The following is a 20,212-nucleotide window of genomic DNA, read 5'->3' as shown; positions in this document are numbered from 1 at the left end:
AGATTGTGAGGCATGATAGAAAGAGCCCCCTTTGAAATCAGGAGTCCTGGTTCTGGGCTGTGGAAAAGTCAGCAGCTTGAGAAAATTACTTTCCTCCTAAGCCTCTGTGATCACACAGGTAAAAGGACAAGACTGAATTATGTTGTTTCTGGAATACTTTCTCATTCCAGGGTCCTAAATCCTTTAACCCCAGAACACAGAATAGGCTCAAACCAACTTAGGTGGCCTTTTCTAACTTTGCAGGTTATTAGTTACTGTATTTTAAAAAAATCAACAAGAGTGTCATACATCCTTTTGGTATGTTTGCTGTAAAATGTGCATATCCTTCCTATACATTGATTGTATACATTACTATTTAGACATGTAGTTACACCCTGAAGGGGGGAAATACATTTGTATGTGGAGGGTTGATAAAAGAAAATGCTATTGTATACAGACTGAAAAACATACTTTATTTTTAAAATATTGTAAGGGCTGGTATAAACAAGTCATCGCTTACAGATGTGTATAAAAGCTGCACGAACTGTGCACATGTACTATTTGGAGGGGGAAAGAATCTGGTTTTTAAAAATTGTTTGGACTGTATGTTCTTTTCCTTTTTAGCAGGGTGGGGAGCCAAAGGAATTGAATTACAGGGTAGAATATAAAATACCTCCTTCAAGGAAATAAATGTGTACCAGGAATTATCTAGCCAGTTCTCAAGAATGGCAACCCCCTGGGCCTGTGTAAATGTGTGTAACTGTGTCCCCAGTGTCACGCCAGATGTTTCTGCAGGGGAGGGAGCCTCTTCCCCCTACATTGGCATTAACTCTGTGCGTGTCACCTCCATGCTCAGACTTGCCCCTGGCCAAGCAGCACCCTGAAGGACCCCCCTAGATGAAACTGGGGATCCACAGGCCCTTCGCACCCACCTCTCTCTATACCTAGAAATTCACCTTTGTTGCAAGCATCCTCCTAGGCTAGGAGAAAGAATAAAGCCTGTATTAACCGAGGATAAGGCTCAGAAGCAAAGTTAACCAGGCAGAGAGGTCAGGCCAGGCCAACTTCACATGGTAATTAAGTCTCCCCACACTTATCTTTGGAGACTGTCCTTGGGCTCTAGCTGCGCAAGGCCTTCTCTGCTGTGTGGGGGGTCCGCTGGCAGCTTTGATTCTGCCCCTCAGGGCAACCTGAGCTGCACATTTTTTGCTGCAGCCTCAGGCTGCCAAGACTGTAGAAAGGCAGATCCTGGCTTCTGCAGTTGCCCCCCACACCTGCTTTACACAGTGACGGGCTAGGAAGAATCCAGGACCTCCGCTTTTCCTCTAGTGTATTCTATCTCATTCCTCCTCTTACGTTTCAAGGGAAAAATGAAGTACTCCTGCAGAACGCCCACTTACATGGCCGGCCTATCACCCAGCGCCCATCCCACAAAGGGTGTTCTCCAGGATCGATGGATCCATCGTCCCCAGGCAGGCTCCCGACACCCCTCATTTCCCAACCTCACCCACTTTAGTTCACACCTCCCCGCTCTAAGCAGAAAGTCATCACAGCAGCCACAAGTAGGAGTAAGCGGGCCAGGAATCAAACCGGCATTCCCGTATGTTGCAAGGTGAATTATTAATCTTTAGACCACCAGGGAAATCCCGAAAGTCATTTCTTGAAGAGCTAGACACCACATTGACTCTGACTTGCCTATGTTTATGTGAGAGATAAAATAACTTCTTTGTGGCTTAAACTCTCATTATTTTGGATTCCCCGAAACTCACAGCTCAATTGTATTCTAACTGATACAATCTCTTGCCCCTTAAGACCACAGGAAATGTCAATGACATCTCAAAATTAATTGTATCATTGTTTCACTAATGAGTAGCATCCAAAATAATAGCTTTGAAGCCTAAAAAAAAAAATCTATTCTTCTTAGATCTACTCCACGAATTCTCTAATTGAATAAAATAGAATACCAAAAAATGTAATATACAGTACAGTATTCCTGTTTTTTAGTATCAACAGTAAAAATAACTCTTGATAAAAGTCTTACTGTCAAGGCAGATGACTTTTTCTCTAGAAATACTTGTTGCAATGACTTAATTAGTATACAATTGACCACTAGATACCAGATACCAGGTCAAATTTCTTCCCTTCAGTTTTCTTTACAAATTCTTGGAGAGGTGACAAGAATAATTTTGTATTGAAGAGGTCAGTTTATGTTAAGGGGTAAGAAAAAAAATCATAACCTTTGCATTAATATGACTTCATATCATTTAACCCTCAGAATATTCTGAATTTGCAGATACAGAACTGAGACGCCAGTCAGTGGCATGACTTGCCCAAGACAATAAACTATTAACTGGTACCTTTGGATCCAGGCTTTCTAATTTATACTATATCATAATTGTTTATTGACTTGTTTGTCTCTCCACGAGACCATAGCTCCTTACACACTGTTGTATCCCCAGCACTAGCACAGGGCCAGCCATGCTAAACATCCTCAATAAATACATGTTAAATGAATTAACAAGTATGAAATCTCACTTTGCCACTGCTGCCTTGTTCTGCAAGGGTTCTACAAGCCAACGCTTTTAATATATTCCAGGTCACTCCCAGGCCATATGGCCTGTCAAGAGAATGTGGTCAAGGATGAGACAGAGGGGAGCAGGCCTTGTGAACACACCCGTATGACACACTCGTGTTCTCCTCCACACTCTCCTGGGCCTGGGTGGGCCCACCACGTAGGGCATTTGGATGAGTGCCTCACAGCCTGGGAGACGACTTGCACTTTGTGTACTTTTCCAGGGAAAGGAAAAGGCAACCGTGGTCTAACATGTTAGAAACGCTGCTGCCTGGTGTCCTGACATCATAGCATCCACCCAGTCTGGTTCCTGGAGGCTGGCCCACTTGCCAGGCATGGGCCTGGGCAGGGGGAGGGGGGATGGGGCTGGGGAGAGGTGTAGAGGAAAAGAATGCGGGGAAAGTGTTAAGCACCATAAAACGGAGTATGTGGCTAAGACATGCAGTGTGACCAGCTACTGCGACACAGTGCATGGAGTAAGGGTAGAATGATGTGTTTGTCTCCATATACATTGACACTAGCTGTGTCACTGCTCAGAGGCAAAGATAAAAGAGCTCACCATTTCTTGTAAGACCTGGATTCCCCGAAGCCAACTGGATCTGAGCTGCCTCTGCTCCAAGTTCTGCTGAGGAAGAGTGAGCGTGGGGCCAACCTAACTGTCTGCCACTTCTTTTCCCCCTCCCTCCAGCAAGAGTGTCAGAGGAAGAAGGGTGTTTTTCTTTTCTGTGGCTCCTTACAGAGTCAGGAGGTGAAAACAGGCTTGAGTGAGCTATGGTCACCAGTCATAAGGAATCTACAGCTAAATTATCACCTGGCATGATGGAAATAACATTATTGTAAAATGCTGTCATGATATTAAGGCCTTCCAGTTGGAAAGCCAAAAGTTAAGCCTGTGCTGGCATTCGTTTTCCAATAAATGAGCTGGCTCAAACACTGACTTTCTCTCCTTGACTTGTAAAAGTGACCTAAAAATGTAAGAGAAAGTTCAATAAATGTTTTAAAGATTGCTATTAAGTACAAATACTTTAACAATTTAACAAAACCAGAGGAAAGCAACCTTAAAGTTCCACCTTCCTTTCCCTTGCCCCCACCCCAAGTCAGGATGAAAGCTCAGGGTCTCAAACAATAACACAATTGTCTTGTACCTGGTATGCAGTAGACACTCAAATATATTTGGTGACAAGGAATTCTATGCGCCTTATGAGTTGGCACCTCTCAGGCTTTTCAGAGAGTTTGATGACTTGGCATAGATTCAAGAATAGTGTATTAATCTTCTGGGGAATATTCACAGGCAAACAGCTACAGGGATATACATTTTCCTTTGTTAAAACTTGTATCTGCATTCAAATGCTGGCCTTGGCATTTCCTAAGTGCTGGCTGCTTTGAATGTTACTATGTCAGACCATCTGCACTGGAAAGCAAAATCTGTTAAGAAATATGATCACAGGTTGTAAAAAGATTATCATGTTCCTGACCATTATATGTTTTATATTTTGAAAATCCCCATAAGAAAAGGTCATACTAAATAGCAACTCTTTGTCAAAGTGAAGCTGAGTATTTTTAGACAATTTGTGACTAGGGCAATATGAAAATTCATTTTTGTTTGCGGGCATTTTCAGTGGCTTTCCTGTACTGGCACACTCAAATCAAAACTTTTTTTCTGACTGAAAAGAGACAAGAGGTTTCCAGATATTTAAGCAACTGGCCACTGACTAAGGGGCAAAGTGCCTTCCACTGTTCTTACTGCCTAACAAAGAGAAAATCTCAGTGGGTAGCAAATGGTCCAGTGGAAGCGTCTCTTTGCCTGGCTGAGGACAGAAGTTCACGTCAAGGTCCTGGAGAGAAGGGACAAAGTGAAAGGTTAAGGGAGATTGATTTGGTATAAGAAAACCAGAAAGTGAGAGTTTCATCTGGAATTACAGAAACTCTGTGAGGGGGAACAACAAAATTTTGTACTATCAAGTGACAGATAAGGAGATTTGACGCAATCCTAAAGTGAGAAATCTGCAGGTTGAGGATCAGGATGTTAACATCTGGGTACTGCCCCCGCCCCCCTACCCCACCTCACCGCACCCCACCCCACCCCACCCCCACCCACCCACCCGGTTTGGAAACTGGTCAGTTCAGGACAGCTGGATGCAAGATGGGAGCTAGTGCCCAAGGTCTGTGAGCCAGCATGTGTGTCAGTTTTAGTACAGAGATCTCCTTGAACAGCCTCAGGGAAATCCAAGGGCTCAGAGACTTTGAGCCCGGTCCAATCACGTTCCCACCCAGCGACTGTGACACTGCCACACCCCAGGTGCCAAGCACCCTGACCCAGTGCAGAAGGCAGGTAAGATGCGGACAGTGTATGTCAAGGTGTGTGTAGAAGCGTATGCAGCAGACACAGAATCCCTAGGATGTGATGAAAACCAGGAAAAAAATTAGCCTCAACCTGGATGAAGAAGGGAGTCAGAAACTTTAAAACGGGGTACATTGCTCCTATTCAGTCCCTAATAGGGCTATTTCCGGAAGTCACATCAAATCTAAAGAATCCGCCTGCCAATGCGGTTCCATTCCTGGGTGGGGAAGATTCCCTGGAGGAGATGTCAACCCACTCCAGTATTCTTGCCTGGAGAATCCCACGGACAGAGGAGCCAGGCTGGCTACAGTCCACGAGGTGGGAAAGAGTCGGACACGACTGAGAAACTGAGTACACCCATTCTAATCCGTAGGGCTTTCCCTCCCTTGCTCTTCTGCAGGCGACCCCAGTCCTTGAAAGGAGGGGTCGCGCCTAGTTTACCTGGGGATCCTCTACAAGTCTCCAAGGACTTGGGAGGGGCCTCTGAAAAAGTCAGATGAATGAGTGAGGGAATGAATGAAGGAATGAACTAGCTGTCCTAAGCCAGACTAGGCGGGCATTCCCTGGAGAGAAAGGAAAGGAAGGGAAGGAGGGAGAAAATGAAGAAGGGGCGGAGAAAATTAGGGAGAGAGCGCGAACCTGAAAGATTAATCGCGCCTAGGCGATGGCTCCCAAAAGTGAATTCCATCTAGGTCAGTGATTCTTAAACTTCAGCGTGCATCAGCATCACCTGGAGAGCTTGTTCAAACGCAGATCGCCCGCCCGCTCCCAGAGTGTCAGGTCCAGAGAATCTGCTTTTCTAACCAGTTCCGGAGGTGGCTGATGCTATTGGACCACACCTTACGACGGTAACTCTGGACGGATCCCAGAGTCCCAGAGAAACGACCTCTGCAGCTAGAAACGGAAACTCCAAGGCAATCCCAGGCCCGGCATGTTAAAAACAGATCGCAGACCACAGCAGAACAGCTCGGCTCCGGCCAGCTCACTGCCGCGTTAAGGAGAGGGAGCGCGTTTGGAAATCAAGATTTTCGTTAGAATGTTCCCACCGGATAAGGATTCGCAAGTAGTCGTTTGTGTGTGTGTGTGTTTAAGTGATAACCTAATAAAAATAGATTTGCAGACTGAGCCCTCGTCTTTTCTGAGGTGATCTTGCTCAGCTCGAGGGCTGGGCCTTGGCTTACAGGGGGCACATCTCCATCCCAGGGAGGCACCCGGGTCTTGTCCTCCCTCGGCTGCGGAAATCTCCTCTAAGCCCAGTCTTCCGAGTCACCGATGCCATCGGGCTCCGTTAGAAGAGCAGCTTGAACTGGAAGCTGCCCTTGGACACGGGAGCCTCCTAGGGAGTGACCTGGCTGTCTCCGGCGAGGCGAACTGCGGGAGACCCGCTTCCCTGCGGCGCTGAAGGCTAAAGCGCGTGGTACCCCCGCACGTCCCGGGAGCCCGCCCCCAGCACGTGCCTGGGGACCGCGCTGGGACCTCCCGGAACGCCGGGCGGTGGGGGACGGCGCCGGGGCGCACTCGCGCTCGGGAGGGGCGGACAGATCGCCGGGCGGCCTCGAGTTGGCCTGGCTACGGCGGCGCCCGACCACCTCCCACCGGAGGAACCAAACTCGGACGGACCCCGGGCTCGCGGGAGGGTCTGCCCAACCGCGGCGTGGCCACGGAGCTAAACCCTCCCACCTGGTCTTCCGCGTCTACAGGTAGCTCCGCTTTCCCGGCCACTCCGTGCGGCGCCAGCTGGTGGGCTGGAAGGGCGCCCCGCGAGGCCTCCCTCAGGTGGAGCGCAGCTGATCGAGGAGCGCGGGCACCAGCGCCCCCCGGCCCCCCAGTCCCACCCAGGGAAGAGCCCTCGAGGTTCGGCCTTCCTCGGGTGCCTGAGGCTGTCCCGTCCGGCCGGACTCCCGAGGTGGCCGGGGGGGTCGGGGCTGGGACGGCTGGAGGCGGCGGGTGGTCCTCAGGTCCCCAAGGCCCGGGAAGGCTCCCGCGCTCTTGGTGCGCCTCGCTACGCGCATCGTTCAGCTCTCGGGCTTAAGGAGAGAGCACAGCCTGCCCAGGGATCCATTTCCGTTAGGGTTTCAAAAGCTGGGTGAGATGAGGCGTACGTCGCGGGGAGTGGGAGAGCCTTTCCAAATGCAGTCCTGCGCAATCTCTCTTGCCTCTCCCCGTGGACCACGTCCACGGCCTGGGACTCTGCTGGAAGCTGAGCTGATCACCCGCAGCCAACTCCCCGAGAGACGGGAGGATGTCTTTTCCCTGCCCTGGGGAAGTCAGAGTCTCCCTGGGCAGCGACAAGAGTCTGTCTAGGGACAACCGGCCAGGAGGGCAGTCTGTGCAATGCCACCGGGCGGAGATGCTCAGAAAGACCCCAGCGATGAGGGTAGAGCGGCTCCCTGGCTCTGACAACAGGCCAGGCCCTCTCCGCAGCGCCCGTGCCGCGCACACGACTCTACACCCCCCCCCCCCGACACACACACACACACACACACACACACACACACCGGGCCAAGGGCCCAGGACGAGGTGAAAGGAGCCCAGTGGCGGGCAGGACCGCCGGCCGCCAGGCATTCACCCCCGGAGCCAGCCCGCCCGGGTGACGGCCCCCAGCGCCCGCGCCGCGTCGTGCTCGGCCCGCGCCTCCAGGGGGCGCTGCGGCTCTTCCCGCCGAGCTCCCGCCCGCGGCCGCGCTTTCCCAACCCTGTATCCTTTGTAGAGCGCAATAGCGAAAACTTTTAACAAGAGCAAACTCTCACGTCTTCCCGCCGTCACAACCCTCAGTTCCTGAGTCCAGAGCCCGCGACCGTCCTCTAGCTTTCCTCAGAACTCTGGGGCTGGAGGGCACGCGCCCAGAGAAGAGCCGGGCTCGATGGAGACTCCAGACTCCTGGCGAAAAGTGGCAAACAGTGCGGGAAGTTCAAATGCAAAAGGTGCCCCCCCGCCCTCCCCAACACCACCACCCGGCCCTGGAGAGGCAAGGAAGGCGGGAGAGAAGGGGAGGCGAGTCCTCAGTCCTCAAAGGTCATGGCACCTGGGATCCCTGGAAAAACACGGGATGTCCATAATTTGTGACATCAAGGGCCAGAGTCTTTTTTTAGGATGTCCGCAGCGCGCGGGTCAGAGGGAGAGGCTCAGCGTCGACCTCAGGGAAGTGTGTCTGACACCTGTTCGCGGGGTTTAACTGGCGGAGCCTCCTGGGTGGGCCGGCGGGGCGGGTAGGGAGAGGTTGGGGGGAAGGGGCCTACCGCTGACGAACCCCCTCCTCCTCCCACTTGTCCGCCGCCGTCCTCTCCCCCGCCTGCGCCCGGGGAGGTTCGGGTTTGGGCTGCAAGTGCTCGCGCTCCCCTTGTCAGTCTGTTAGCCCTTTCCCTGGAAGCGTCCTTGGTTGGTGTCGAAAGCCCAAGAGACGCGAGGACAGCAGACGATCAGTCGGCGGAAACTTCGGAGGGAACCGCAGCTCAGCTCGGGGAGGGCGCAGGCGGAGCTGGGACTCAGCCCCAGGGCGCGCACCCCCAGACCCCCAACCCCACCCGTCAACTCGCCGCGGGGCCCATCTTCCTTCCCAGGCGGGATCGCTCAGGGAGTCCCGCCGAGGAGGCTCCTCCTGGGTGGGCCTCCACGGACCGTGCGCTCTCGACGCCGGCGGGGTCAGGGTGCTTTGCCCCGGGGCAGAGCGTGGACCACCTCCAGGGCCGGGCCCTGGGTGGCCGCAGAGGTGGCCCCAGGGGACCCCCCCGAGCCGCCTCCAGTGGTTCTGCGCGTGGGGCGAACACCTGCGCGCGGCGATGGCCGGGCCTGCAGGCTGCCGACGCGCCATCCTGCCACGAGGCTTCTCCCCAAGGTCGCCGACGCTTCCCTACCTTTCCAACCGCCGCAGGGCTCTGGCCGGCTTGGCCCAGACGCCATTGTGGCACTTCGGAGCCTGGGGTGGGCGAGGTAAACACGGTTGTGGAAAAACCCGGGCTTAAGAGGTTTGCGGAAAAGAGGGAGCCGTTCTGGTTGGAAATTCTGTTTACCTCCCAGGAAGAGCAGGCGATGCGGCACACACACACACACACACACACACACGCACGGTGGGAAGGTGTGAAGCCCACCCCTGGGGAGTTTACACACACACACACACGCACGCACGCACACACTGTGGGAAGGTGTGAAGCCCACCCCTGGGGAGTTTACACACACACACACACACACACACACACAGTGGGAAGGTGTGAAGCCCACCCCTGGGGAGTGGCCTCCACTTGCAGAAAAGGAAATATGAAGCGTAGGAACACTCTGCAGGTCACCACCCCGGGAGCTGTGTCCTGGGGGTCTGAAAGAAGAGAAAGTTCCCCTCCAAATCTTCCAAATTGAGAAAAGCTGCAGAAGGAATGAAGCGGTTAGAGAGAGGGGACCGCAGGCACCCCCGTGCCTGGGGCTCAGGACTGAGCGCTAAAATGAAAGCACCCCTATAGAATCCACTAGGGAAAACGTGTTTTTTGTTTTTTAAGTCCTAAACTCAGGCATTCCGTAATTCCACGCTGTTAAGTCTACTTTGAAGCAGTTAAATGTTGAAGGATATTAAACACTCTTCATTCCAAGCTCACTTTTTAACCTTTGCAAATTTGAAATTGGAAAGAAAAAAAAATCTGTTATCTCTGAATTATGTTTTATCAAAGGAACGAAAAAAATCTACCCACCTCTGCATAAATAAAATGGAAGAGATTATATCCAAATAATAACCCGTAGTTTCTGCGTGGCTCCCCAATCACTGTTTGACCTTTTGACAGTTTTTAGTCTTCTGCTTATACGTGTCCACTTCCCCGCACAATTGAGATTATTTGGGGCGGCACATTCAAAACCATATTTTGGCGGAACACCTTTGAATTGTACTGCCTCTGGGTTTGAAGATCTGTGCCCCTCAAAGCGCCGACTTGCAGGGGGCTGATGTAAATCGCCTCTGGCGAACTCGTCTGGGACGAAGGGCGTTTTGTTCAGTGTTGCTCGGCAGATCTCATCTGCAAAGAGGCTGTTTAAAATGAGAGTATGTCATCCCCTTTCTGTCACTCGGTCACCCTACTTCCAGAGTAGCTGAAGTGCGTTCTGCAATTACACTCACACAAGACCAACTCTTTAGAAGAACCTGAAAAAATGTATCACTATACTTCAAATTCGATTAAGTTTCCTGGCGACTGAACAATGAACTCTTTTTTTTTTTTTTGCTGGGAATGAAGATGTACAAGTTTGAGACGCTGGAATAGTATTTTCCTAAATATTTTAAATGATTGCTCTTCACCCATTCCAGATGGATTCTTTATTGTTTGCCAATGGGTTGCAGATGCCCACCCCTTTAACCAAGTTGGTTAACTGCTTATGAAATGTACACTCGCTGATTAAAGCTTAAATTTAGGGAGAAATTTCTCCTGGGATATTCCACATATGTCTTTAAGGTAATTACGAAATTAGTCAATTGTCACCTCTATAAACAAACTTCGTTTTGAAAACAGCAGGCGAAAACAGACTACCCATACAGTCATAATTGACCATAAGTATGTGCAAAACTGTATTTAAAATTGGGGGAAGGGTGATATATGCTGGAGAATACAATCTAAAAGTGACTGGTTTTACCTATGAAGAAGGTAGTTATGTTAAACGTGTTAAGATGTGGAAATTAACGCTGCGAGCGCGCCAAGTAAAGCTACAAAAATTCCCTTTGGGTTTCCCGGCGGGGGTCTTCGGCGGGGGTCTTCGGAAGGCAGAAAGCCAATTGTGCAGCTTCTAACATTATAAGGAAAAGTGGCACCGAGAAGAAAGGGGCCGGGCGTTGTGTTTGTGTGTGAGTTTTGAACCGCGTCGCCTTGGCTCTGCCTCTGTAACAGGGAAACCTCGAGCAAACCTGTGCCTTTAAGACTCAGTTGCTATCCAAACACAAGTAAACAGAGTGGACCATTAGCGGGCGCCGGGCGCGGAGGCGGAGCCTGGGCGCAGGGGGCCCCGCGCGGCGGCGGGACGCCCGCCCGAAGGGGAGGCGGGGCCGCTACTAAAGCTGGAGTCTGCCGGCCGCGGGCAGCCTGGGGAGGGACGCGGGCGGGGACAGAGCTCGGCGCTCTCGCTGCTGCTGGAGGGTGATGGCCCTGCGAGGCTGCAGGCTCCGACCTTACCCGGAGTCGGCGGCGAGAGGTTCGCGGGAGCGCGAGGTTCCGGGCGAGCGCTGAGCGCGTTCTTCTACCATCCCCCGGTCCTTGCATATTCTACGTCCACAGACGAAGGCGAGGATCCGCTCTTGGTTTGGCTGCCCGTCATCCTCCAGATCATGTCCGCGGCTCCCAGGACTCCGCGCAGAAAAAGCAGTTTGGCCGGCGTGGAATCAATGACCTTTCCAAGCTGTGCGCCTCACTGCCTGGACCAGGTCTGAGTGGCGCTGCCCAGGCGGACCTTTCTGCTGGAGGTAAGTGTCCACTCTGGGAAGGGGGCTGCAGCCGCCCTAAGGAAAGCAGGCTGCAGCCGGGGCGCTCCGAGTCTCGGTCCGGCGTGCCACAAGTTCCGAACTCGGGTGAAATAAATCACATGGATGCATTCCCGGGGCATTGTATTTTTCACTTTATGAGATCCCAGGCTCGCCACTCCTAGAGAGCACGCAACAACACGCGCTTTCGCATACTGTTTTTAGTTTTGTTTTGCAACACTGAATCGAAGCCCTCAGCAAAGCTTCTTCTAAAAGCTGACCTACATACGTTGAGATAAAACCCCACAACACGCTCCCCCCCCCCCCCCCCCCCCCCCCCCCCCCGCCTCTTACACTGCCATAGTATTCCAGAGCAGGGGCAGCCGTCCCGGGGTAGCCGCGGCACCGCGGACGGGCCGGGACACACGGTGCCTGCCGAGCCAGCGCGTTTCAGGAGGAAACTAATAGTTCAGTCCTAGATAATTCTCCAACCTTGTGCCGGCCTTTTGATTTTCTTCCCACCCTCCAGTCCTGGCGGAGGCGGGCAGAAGGCAAATCCCCCTGGGGTTTAAACGCTGGGATTCTCCAGAAATAGCAACGGAGAATGGTATTGCATCTGTAGAATGAGGAGGGAGAAAAAGGTGTTTGTGGAGGGTGCGCTGGCTCTGTCTGCCTACCTGTTAGCAGGGGAACAAAGAGGGCTGGAGTTTTCCGGAGCCAAACGGTGCAGACAGCTACTTTCTCTGCTAAACAAACTGCAGTCCCTAGCAGAACAAGAAAATTACTCATGCAGGGGGAGCGAGGGAGCGGAGAGAAACAGAACCCAGATTATGCGGAAGGCATCTTAATTTAATTAACTCCTTGGGAAGGAAGAGGCGCACGAAGGGGCAGGAACTTCGCGGTGGTTTCTCTCTGTTCACCTGACCCAGTCTGGCCATTTTTATTTTCTATTTTTAAAAAAATGATCTCTTAAATCTGCTTGGAGTATAGCTCTCTGATTAACGTAAAATTCTATTGTGGCTTGGGCTGAAATTCAGCGAGCCTATGGAGCCATCAGTCATTTCTCTCAGACACCAACCCACAGGTTTTAGCAGATGACCCCTGACTGTATATTTTTTTAGATAATTCAGTGTAATAACACATTACCAAAGAGCAGGACTCCTTATCGAATTACCATTTTTTTCCCTCCAATGTTTTGAAGGCTTCACTGCACTGAAATTAGTACCTACACCTCTCACTTGTTGACAGCCAGTGAGCTAAATTTTACAGAATTTCTGTACATGTCTGGAAATTCTTGTGAAGAAGACCGATGAAAGAAAACAAGCCTCAATTCCACCATAATATTTACGTCTTTTCGTTGGTTTAAGTTTCTTTCCTTGCAAAATTAAAAGTAACCAATGTTCTGGAACGGGGTGGTGAAGAAGTGACAGCAGATGATGGCTGTTATTGCCTGAAGCTGAGTGTGAGAACTACATGCTCAGCTCTAGACAAAAACGAAAGTACTTTAGATCTCTGCATTGACTTAAAGTATCTTTTGACATATATTTCCAACTACTCAGCAGGAGAGTGAAAACCTAAACTCCTGATTACTTATGGAAAAAATGTTTAATGAATATTTAGGATGGTTCTGTTTGTGAAGGACTTGCTTTTTGTCTTCTATGAAGAAACTATTTGTCCTGCAAATCAAAACGAACACATACTATGAAACAGCACTTTTGTGCCACCATGAAGCTGAATTATAACAGAGGCAATAATTTGGGTTATAAACCATTCAGTGAAAAGGGAAGGAAGATGGCTCTCAAGTTTCTGTTGGCAGAATTAACATGTAACCTTTACGGCAGAGTTCACTTTATACATTTGGAATCATACTCACAAGTCATGCTATTCCTTCCGTGGACAACACACCCCACACACATGCACATACTTACCAGGATAACGTGGTGGGAATTACACTTTGCCTCCTGTATTTATTTCTAAGAAGTCCAGTCTGGGAATACACCCAAATAATAATTTGGGTTTCCTCTCTTATGTGGGGAGGCTACTTTTTAATACTAGGGGAAAAATAATATTTTGAACCTCTAGAAAATCCTCCTTATGCAAAAGGAAGGAAATAAAGGTATAACTTATTATTTTTAATGGAAGAGGAAAACAATCAGATTACCAGAGATGCTAGTAGAATCCTTTTTTTTCCCCCCTACCTCTCTAGGAGAGGGCTTGAGGGTTGCCACTGAAGAAAAATGAATTGTGATTTGTGGTGGGAAAGTTTATTACTAATGGAGGTTTACAGTTTCGGTTGAACGGTCTGACTGAGACCCCCTGACTGTTACACACCTCTCATTAACTCCCGACCTCAACTCCCAGACCGCATACCACCAGGCAGAAGCGGTTCGTTAATAAATCGCTGTCTCCCAGTCGTTTCAAACAGAGGAGGGAGGGAAGGTGTGGGCCCTCGTGGAGGCCGCCAGCTTCTGCCTGGCCAGAGCGCTGTGTCATTAGCGCAGCCCCTTAAGCCTGCCCTCAGAAAGAGCCACAGGCAACTCTCCTCCAACACTAGAGAAGGACATTTAGATGCAGAAAGGGCTAGTACGCAATGAAGTCTGAACAGACTCTCCCATCTTCCTGCTGGGTTCAAAAGCCGGGTGTAAAGCTTGATGGCTCAGATAGGCCTGCCTGCACTTCTCCAGGGAAAGCGCCTAGCTTGTGACGCCCGCACCTGGGGAGCCGCCTTCAGAGGCTGGTGCCGGGCCGCCGAGCTGGCATCCCGGGCTGCTAAAAAGGGGGCTGGCCGTGGGAGAAGGTGGGCCTGCCCTGAAAGCAGGTGAGGTGCCGCGGGAAACGGGGTCTGAAACCAGACCTCCGCGTTGCCGTTGGGGGCGCAGGGAAAGGCAAGCGCGTGCTCCCGGTATAGGCCCAAGGCCGACGACCCGGGCGGGCTTCCCAGGGGCAGAAGCAGCGTCGCCCTCTACTGCAGGCCGATAAACAAGCTTCCGTCGAACTGGCAGAACGGCTCCCCTGCTGCTCCTTGCCTTTTCCTCCCCAGGGAACCCCGTCTCCTCTTTTCCTGGGGCCTCCCGGGTGTAGGAGCCGCTCCGGGGGCCAGGTCGAGAGGCGCTCGGGTACTCCCGAGAGCTGGGCGCTGGGTCTGGGAGAACGGGCCCTGGCCTCAGCCACCCCCTTACCCCCCCTGTCTGAGCCTGAACCATCTGGAAGGGATCTTAGTGGGGGGTGGGAGGGGACGGCCCCTGGGAAGGAGGAGGGGGTGATTCCAGGCCTCACTGGCCCGAGGTGTCACTTTTCTTTCCTGTGGCCCGTCACCGCTGATAAATGGGACCAAGGCAGAGGAAGGAAAAAGAAAACCTCTGAGGTCAGCACCGGGCAAGGCGGCCCCTCCGAGGGCCAGGCAGCCCAGGAGCGCAAAGCGTCCCCGGGCTGCGCACCCACACCTCCGGCGCGGTCCGTGGCAAGCGCAGGAAGGGCGGCCCGGCCGCGGTCTCGGGCTCGGCGGTAGGAGCCGTTCCGGCTGAGCCGGGCCCTCAAGCCCGGGTCCGACCCACGACGCACCGTCTCCTGGGACCTTGGAGGCTCGGTGCGACCGAGGCTCGGCCGGGCCCGGCGGGCGCTGGAACAGCGGGGTGTCAGGGATGACCAAGCTTCGCCCCACTGGGTAGGGGGTGAGTGGGCCGGACTGGGTGCTGCCTGGAGCCCCCCGCCCGCCTTTCTTCCTCCCCGGCCCGAGTCTCCGGCTCCTGGAATCCGCGCGTGCCCGGAATCCGATCTTCCCACGGGCCACCCGCTCTCGCCGGCGACCACGCCTGACACCCTGGCCCTTGGGATTGAGCTTGAGCCTGGTGTCAACTCGCCGGGCAGGCGCGCCAAGGTCCCCTCACCGCTCCTTCTGGGGGAGCCTTGGGGTGGGTGGGGAGGGGGTCTTAGAAGGAAGGTGTGGAAGCTCACGCGGTGCTAAGGGACATACCAAGCAGGCTTGGATAATAGTCACGACTTTCCCCTCTCTCCCCCAGCCATCTTTAGGATTCTCTCTGTGTGCCGTTGTCTGGGTTTTCGCCGGAGCCCCACGCCCATCCGCTTCTGAGTCCTGGAAAAAAGGGGTGGCTACCCCCGCCCTGCAACATCCCGGAAAATGGGGAGCAAGGCCCTGCCGGCGCCCATTCCGCTCCACCCGTCGCTGCAGCTCACCAATTACTCCTTCCTGCAGGCCGTGAACACCTTCCCCGCCGCGGTGGACCACCTGCAGGGCCTGTACGGTCTCAGCGCCGTGCAGACCATGCACATGAACCACTGGACTCTGGGGTACCCCAACGTGCACGAAATCACCCGCTCCACCATCACCGAGATGGCGGCGGCGCAGGGCCTTGTAGATGCCCGTTTCTCCTTCCCGGCTCTGCCCTTTACCACCCACCTCTTCCACCCCAAGCAGGGAGCCATTGCCCACGTCCTCCCGGCCCTGCACAAGGACCGGCCCCGTTTTGACTTTGCCAACTTGGCCGTGGCCGCCACGCAAGAGGATCCCCCTAAGATAGCAGACCTGAGCAAGCTGAGCCCGGGCTTGGGGAGCCCCATCTCTGGCCTCAGTAAATTGACTCCGGACAGAAAGCCCTCCCGAGGGAGGTTGCCCTCCAAAACGAAAAAAGAGTTCATCTGCAAGTTTTGCGGCAGACACTTTACCAAATCCTACAACCTGCTCATCCACGAGAGGACCCACACCGACGAGAGGCCATACACTTGTGACATCTGCCACAAGGCTTTCCGGAGGCAAGATCACTTGAGGGATCACAGGTAAGGTGCGGAGGAGGGTGGCCTGGGGATGGGAGGACAATTTATCCAGAATATTGAGTTTTGATAGACATTCCAAGTGTCACTAAAATCCTCTCGGAACTAGACTATATTCCCCACCAAATCCCTTCCCATCCAGCTGTAACCAACCCCCAACCTTTACCTTTTTCCTCAGCAGGGCCCCCTGCTGCAGTGTCTTGTTTGGAATGAGGGAGGGTCCTTCCATCCTTTGGTAATTAAAATCTGCCAGGTTGCTCTTGGTTCCGGAGCAGTTTTCCAGTTTCCACCAGGTGGACCTTAGGAGGTGGGACAGGTAGAGCCCAGGAGCCTGGAAGACCTTCTCTGGTGGTCCAGGTACCGCCTGCCCTAGGACCGTTTCTGTTAATCTATCGTGGCCACCTCCTCTTGGTTCCCTCCCTTTCCTTACTGGCCCCTAGGTGCACCCCAGAGCCTGCCATAGCAACCTTTCTTTTAAACTTATTTGTGGGGTTCTTGAGATTACAGAATTTAGGAACAGCTCCCCACATGCCCTCCATACTCTCAACTCTGCATTAATCAAAGGCAATTGAAGAAATACCATAATGTCAGTGTTTTCCTCGGGGAGGGGACATGGGGGGGAACTTCCCAGGAGTGGGGATGAAGGTATCTGTTCCCTGGACTCTACTTGCTGTTGTTACCCCAAAGTAGGACTTCTGTAGGGATCCTCTGCGGCTTCCAAGGGGTTCGCTAAAATCGGTCCCCCTTAAACTCATCCTTGCCTTACATCCTGATTTGACCAGTTTAAATCTCAGAGAGAGCCGCAGAGGCCAGAAAGAGCTCATTCCGCAGGGCTTCAAGCTCCAGGATACACCAGAGAGGGCGATCAAGTGTAGATAAAGCCGGCGACCGGGGAATGTTCTGAAGAGTCTGTTAGTTGAGATTAACCATAAACAGAATTACACACACAGGGGGGAAAAATGTAAAAACAAAAATAATGGAAATCCTTTTTCTGCCCCGCCCCCACTCAACTTCATTTAAAGCAATTGTCAAGAGAAACTCCTCACCGTGGTGGTAAAGCCATTTCAGTGAGACCTTATGTTGATTTTTCAGGTATATCCATTCCAAAGAGAAGCCCTTCAAATGTCAGGAGTGCGGGAAAGGATTTTGTCAGTCTAGAACTCTAGCTGTTCACAAAACTTTACATATGCAGGTAAGTTTGTTTTCTTGTTTTAAAGCAGTGACTGGTTCTGTTTTTATCATTTTTGCTCTACAAAAGGTGTTCAATGGCAGGCTCTTTCTCATAAAAGGCTCTATTTAGATCAGTTTTCTAGGTGGAGAAAGCAACACTCGATTTTTTTATACATGAAATTAATTTTATTTAACATAAAACATGTATGTGTTTTTGTTCAAGAAGAGGCCACTCTCATTGTTCTAAATACTAATTTTAGAATTTTATTTCTTTTTTCACCTGATGTGCCCTGCATTTAAAGCTTTCGTGTTTAGGAGGAAATAAAGGTAATTTCGATAATGGAGGCATGGTGAAATCCCATACGCTCTCTCTCCCAGGAGCCTCATAATTCGTAGTTTTCAGAACATTGAGGAATAGTTTAATTTTGCACCAAAGAGGGGCATTATTACCCGGGAGAGTGTCGTTCCTTAAGAGAGGATTAGAGTTTTTCCTTCCCCCCTTTCCTGCCTATGACATGGTGATGAAATGTAAAGAGCTGGAAATCACAAAGCCCACAGCAGTGGCCACTGGCGGTTATCAGTGTGATCAGGCCCCTGTGTGTGCCCCTGCCTGTGTTTTCGCGATTGGAGGATTAGGAGCACAGCTTTGTTGCTGCAGGTCCCCTCTTTGTTGTCGTACGCGTGTTCTGTTAACGCTTGTGATGCCGATAAGACAGAGACTGTTGAGAAGGGTGCCGTGTTGGTGTGAAGGATTAATCCTTTGCTTGCTTCACATCTGAACAGGAATCTCCACACAAATGTCCCACATGTGGAAGAACCTTTAATCAGAGAAGTAATCTGAAAACTCACCTTCTCACCCATACAGACATCAAGCCCTACAGCTGCGAGCAGTGCGGCAAAGTGTTCAGGCGAAACTGTGATCTGCGGCGGCACAGTCTGACTCACACCCCGCGGCAGGACTTCTAGAGAAGCCCCGGATCTGTCCGGGCAGCCGCCGCCCCCCTCCCCAGACACCTCTCCAGCCTCCCACCCGGGGGTGCCCGCCCCCAACCCTTCACTGACCCCAGCTCTTCCCCGGCTGCAGCCACACCTGCAGCTTCAGGGGGTTAACTCTCCTTCCCCAGGACTGAGAACTGTAGAAAGCCACACAAGTACATCCTTTCACAAAGCGCATATGCTAGTTTCTTGTAGATATTCACAGCTCATTTTAGAGCTCTGTACATAATGTCGAGGGTCTCTGTTTCGTTATGTTTTGTCTGTTTTTGTACCTTGTTGGATGCACCTAGGTATGGGAAATGGAAGCCAAATTTATCTTTAAAGACTGTATTTTCAAAATAAAAATGTTTTCTTGTTTGTTTCAACACTCCTGCAAAAGCGTCTTGCTGTTTGACTTCTGTTTTTCCTCTGGATTCTGGAGGCGTGGTGTGTCTCTGAAATACTCCGTATTGAAGGGCGTTCTTTATCCTGAGGTTTTTTTAAATAAGGCTTCTGACAACCCTTTTACGGAACCTTCATCTCTTCCCTTTTAGTGCTGTGGCATTTTGGAACTGGTCAACTGCGCTGTCATTCTGGTTTTCGAAGATATTAAAATTGATACCTCTGAGGTTTTTCTCCTTTTTTGTTTATTCTGATTCCTTGTGTATTATTCCTTTAGTAAAAGTATAATTATCACTGTTAATAACCAGCAACTTCAATAACTGAACCCACTTCTAAGCACAAGGTGGGAAGAAGCATAAGGAAAAAGAAGGGAGTTTCTCACCACTTCACTTTTAGAAGTCCTTGACCTATTGTCATAGTTTATGATGGGCAACTTCTCTTACCATTAGACTTTGAACACTATGATTTGGCTCTTAGACAGAATTTACCCCGCCTTTGGGGGAGAAGCCTCAGATCCTCCTACAGAAGAATACAGGCAAGTACAAGCTTCAGAAGATGGGGGACAAGAGAGAAAAGAGAAACTACTTAGCTATATTTGCACAAAATATTTTTTCCCCAAGAGTGGAGATCTTTTCTTCTAGAAGGTTCAGATTTATCTGCAAAGCAAACTGACTGAGGTCACTAGCAAGGTTTCCATCACTGGTTGGCCTTTTGTCCCTGGGAAGATGCCAGGAGTACAGGTTGTTCTGTGTATAGCGCTTAGGGCAAATATGTAATCATCTTCTGAGGCACTTCAGTTCTTTTCCAAATGGTTCCTGGGGAATATGACACTAAGAATATGACAACCTCTTATAGGACCTGAGTGGAAGGCTTTGGATACAGACAAAAGGCAGCGCTACTGCAGAGACCAAAAGGGACATAATTGCACCTAAGAGGGATTATCAGAGGAACCTGGGCCCAGTGGCCGTATCCTCACAAACTTTAATACTGAGCAACAGGGTGAATTAAGTATCCTCAGATATTTTTTTTCACTTGTGTATTTGTGTGGGCATGGCATATTTCATCTTCAGGGAGATACCAGGCAAAATGCCCTAAGTTTCTACCTTAGAATCCTCCAGAAGATTAGGTAGGGATTTGATGACCAGACTCAAAATTTTTCACCTATGCCTTGTTCAAAACAACTTACAAGGAGGTCTCAAAAAGTGTTCCTGACTCACGGTTCACTTTGCACGGATGCCGGTCAGAAGTCCCTTCTTATGGGAGATGAGTTCTCTCCCACAAAATGTCCACTGGCTAAGCCTGTGTGTCTAATGCTCACACAAATGCATTTCCCAACAAGGGATGGGCCCAAAGGGCGTTGTGGAGGAGAGGGGGCGGGGATGAGTGAGGGGGTGCATGTGTGTGTGGTATTCGGAGGAATGAAACTGTTTGTCTTCTTTTGTTTGTACAGAATTAACTCGGTGACCTCCCTACCCCTACTCCCTCAAGATCCTGCCCACCTTGGCACAGAAGATTTGAATACTTTAGGGCAGGGTTACACATTGACTGTCCCTGGAGCTCCCCT

General features: G+C 51.2%; 1 protein-coding gene across 2 annotated transcripts; it reads left to right on the top strand.

The window, feature by feature from the left end:
- The first annotated feature begins 10,936 nt into the window (after positions 1-10,936).
- OSR2 (odd-skipped related transciption factor 2) lies at positions 10,937-18,634 on the top strand. 2 transcript variants are annotated; one of them, XM_027973183.3, is made up of 4 exons: positions 10,937-11,316; positions 15,333-16,107; positions 17,194-17,293; positions 18,137-18,634. In XM_027973183.3, the coding sequence occupies exons 2-4, from the start codon at positions 15,452-15,454 to the stop codon at positions 18,209-18,211; spliced, it is 831 nt and encodes a 276-aa protein (XP_027828984.1). In that variant the 5' UTR covers positions 10,937-11,316; positions 15,333-15,451; the 3' UTR covers positions 18,212-18,634. The 2 variants fall into 2 exon arrangements, with proteins under 2 accessions (XP_027828984.1, XP_027828983.1); XM_027973182.3 differs by having other exon boundaries at positions 18,055-18,634.
- Positions 18,635-20,212: the final 1,578 nt, after the last annotated feature.

This window comes from Ovis aries, chromosome 9 (genome assembly GCF_016772045.2).
Source record: "Ovis aries strain OAR_USU_Benz2616 breed Rambouillet chromosome 9, ARS-UI_Ramb_v3.0, whole genome shotgun sequence".
NCBI lineage: Eukaryota > Metazoa > Chordata > Mammalia > Artiodactyla > Bovidae > Ovis > Ovis aries.
This window is presented reverse-complemented; position numbering and strand designations above follow the sequence as displayed.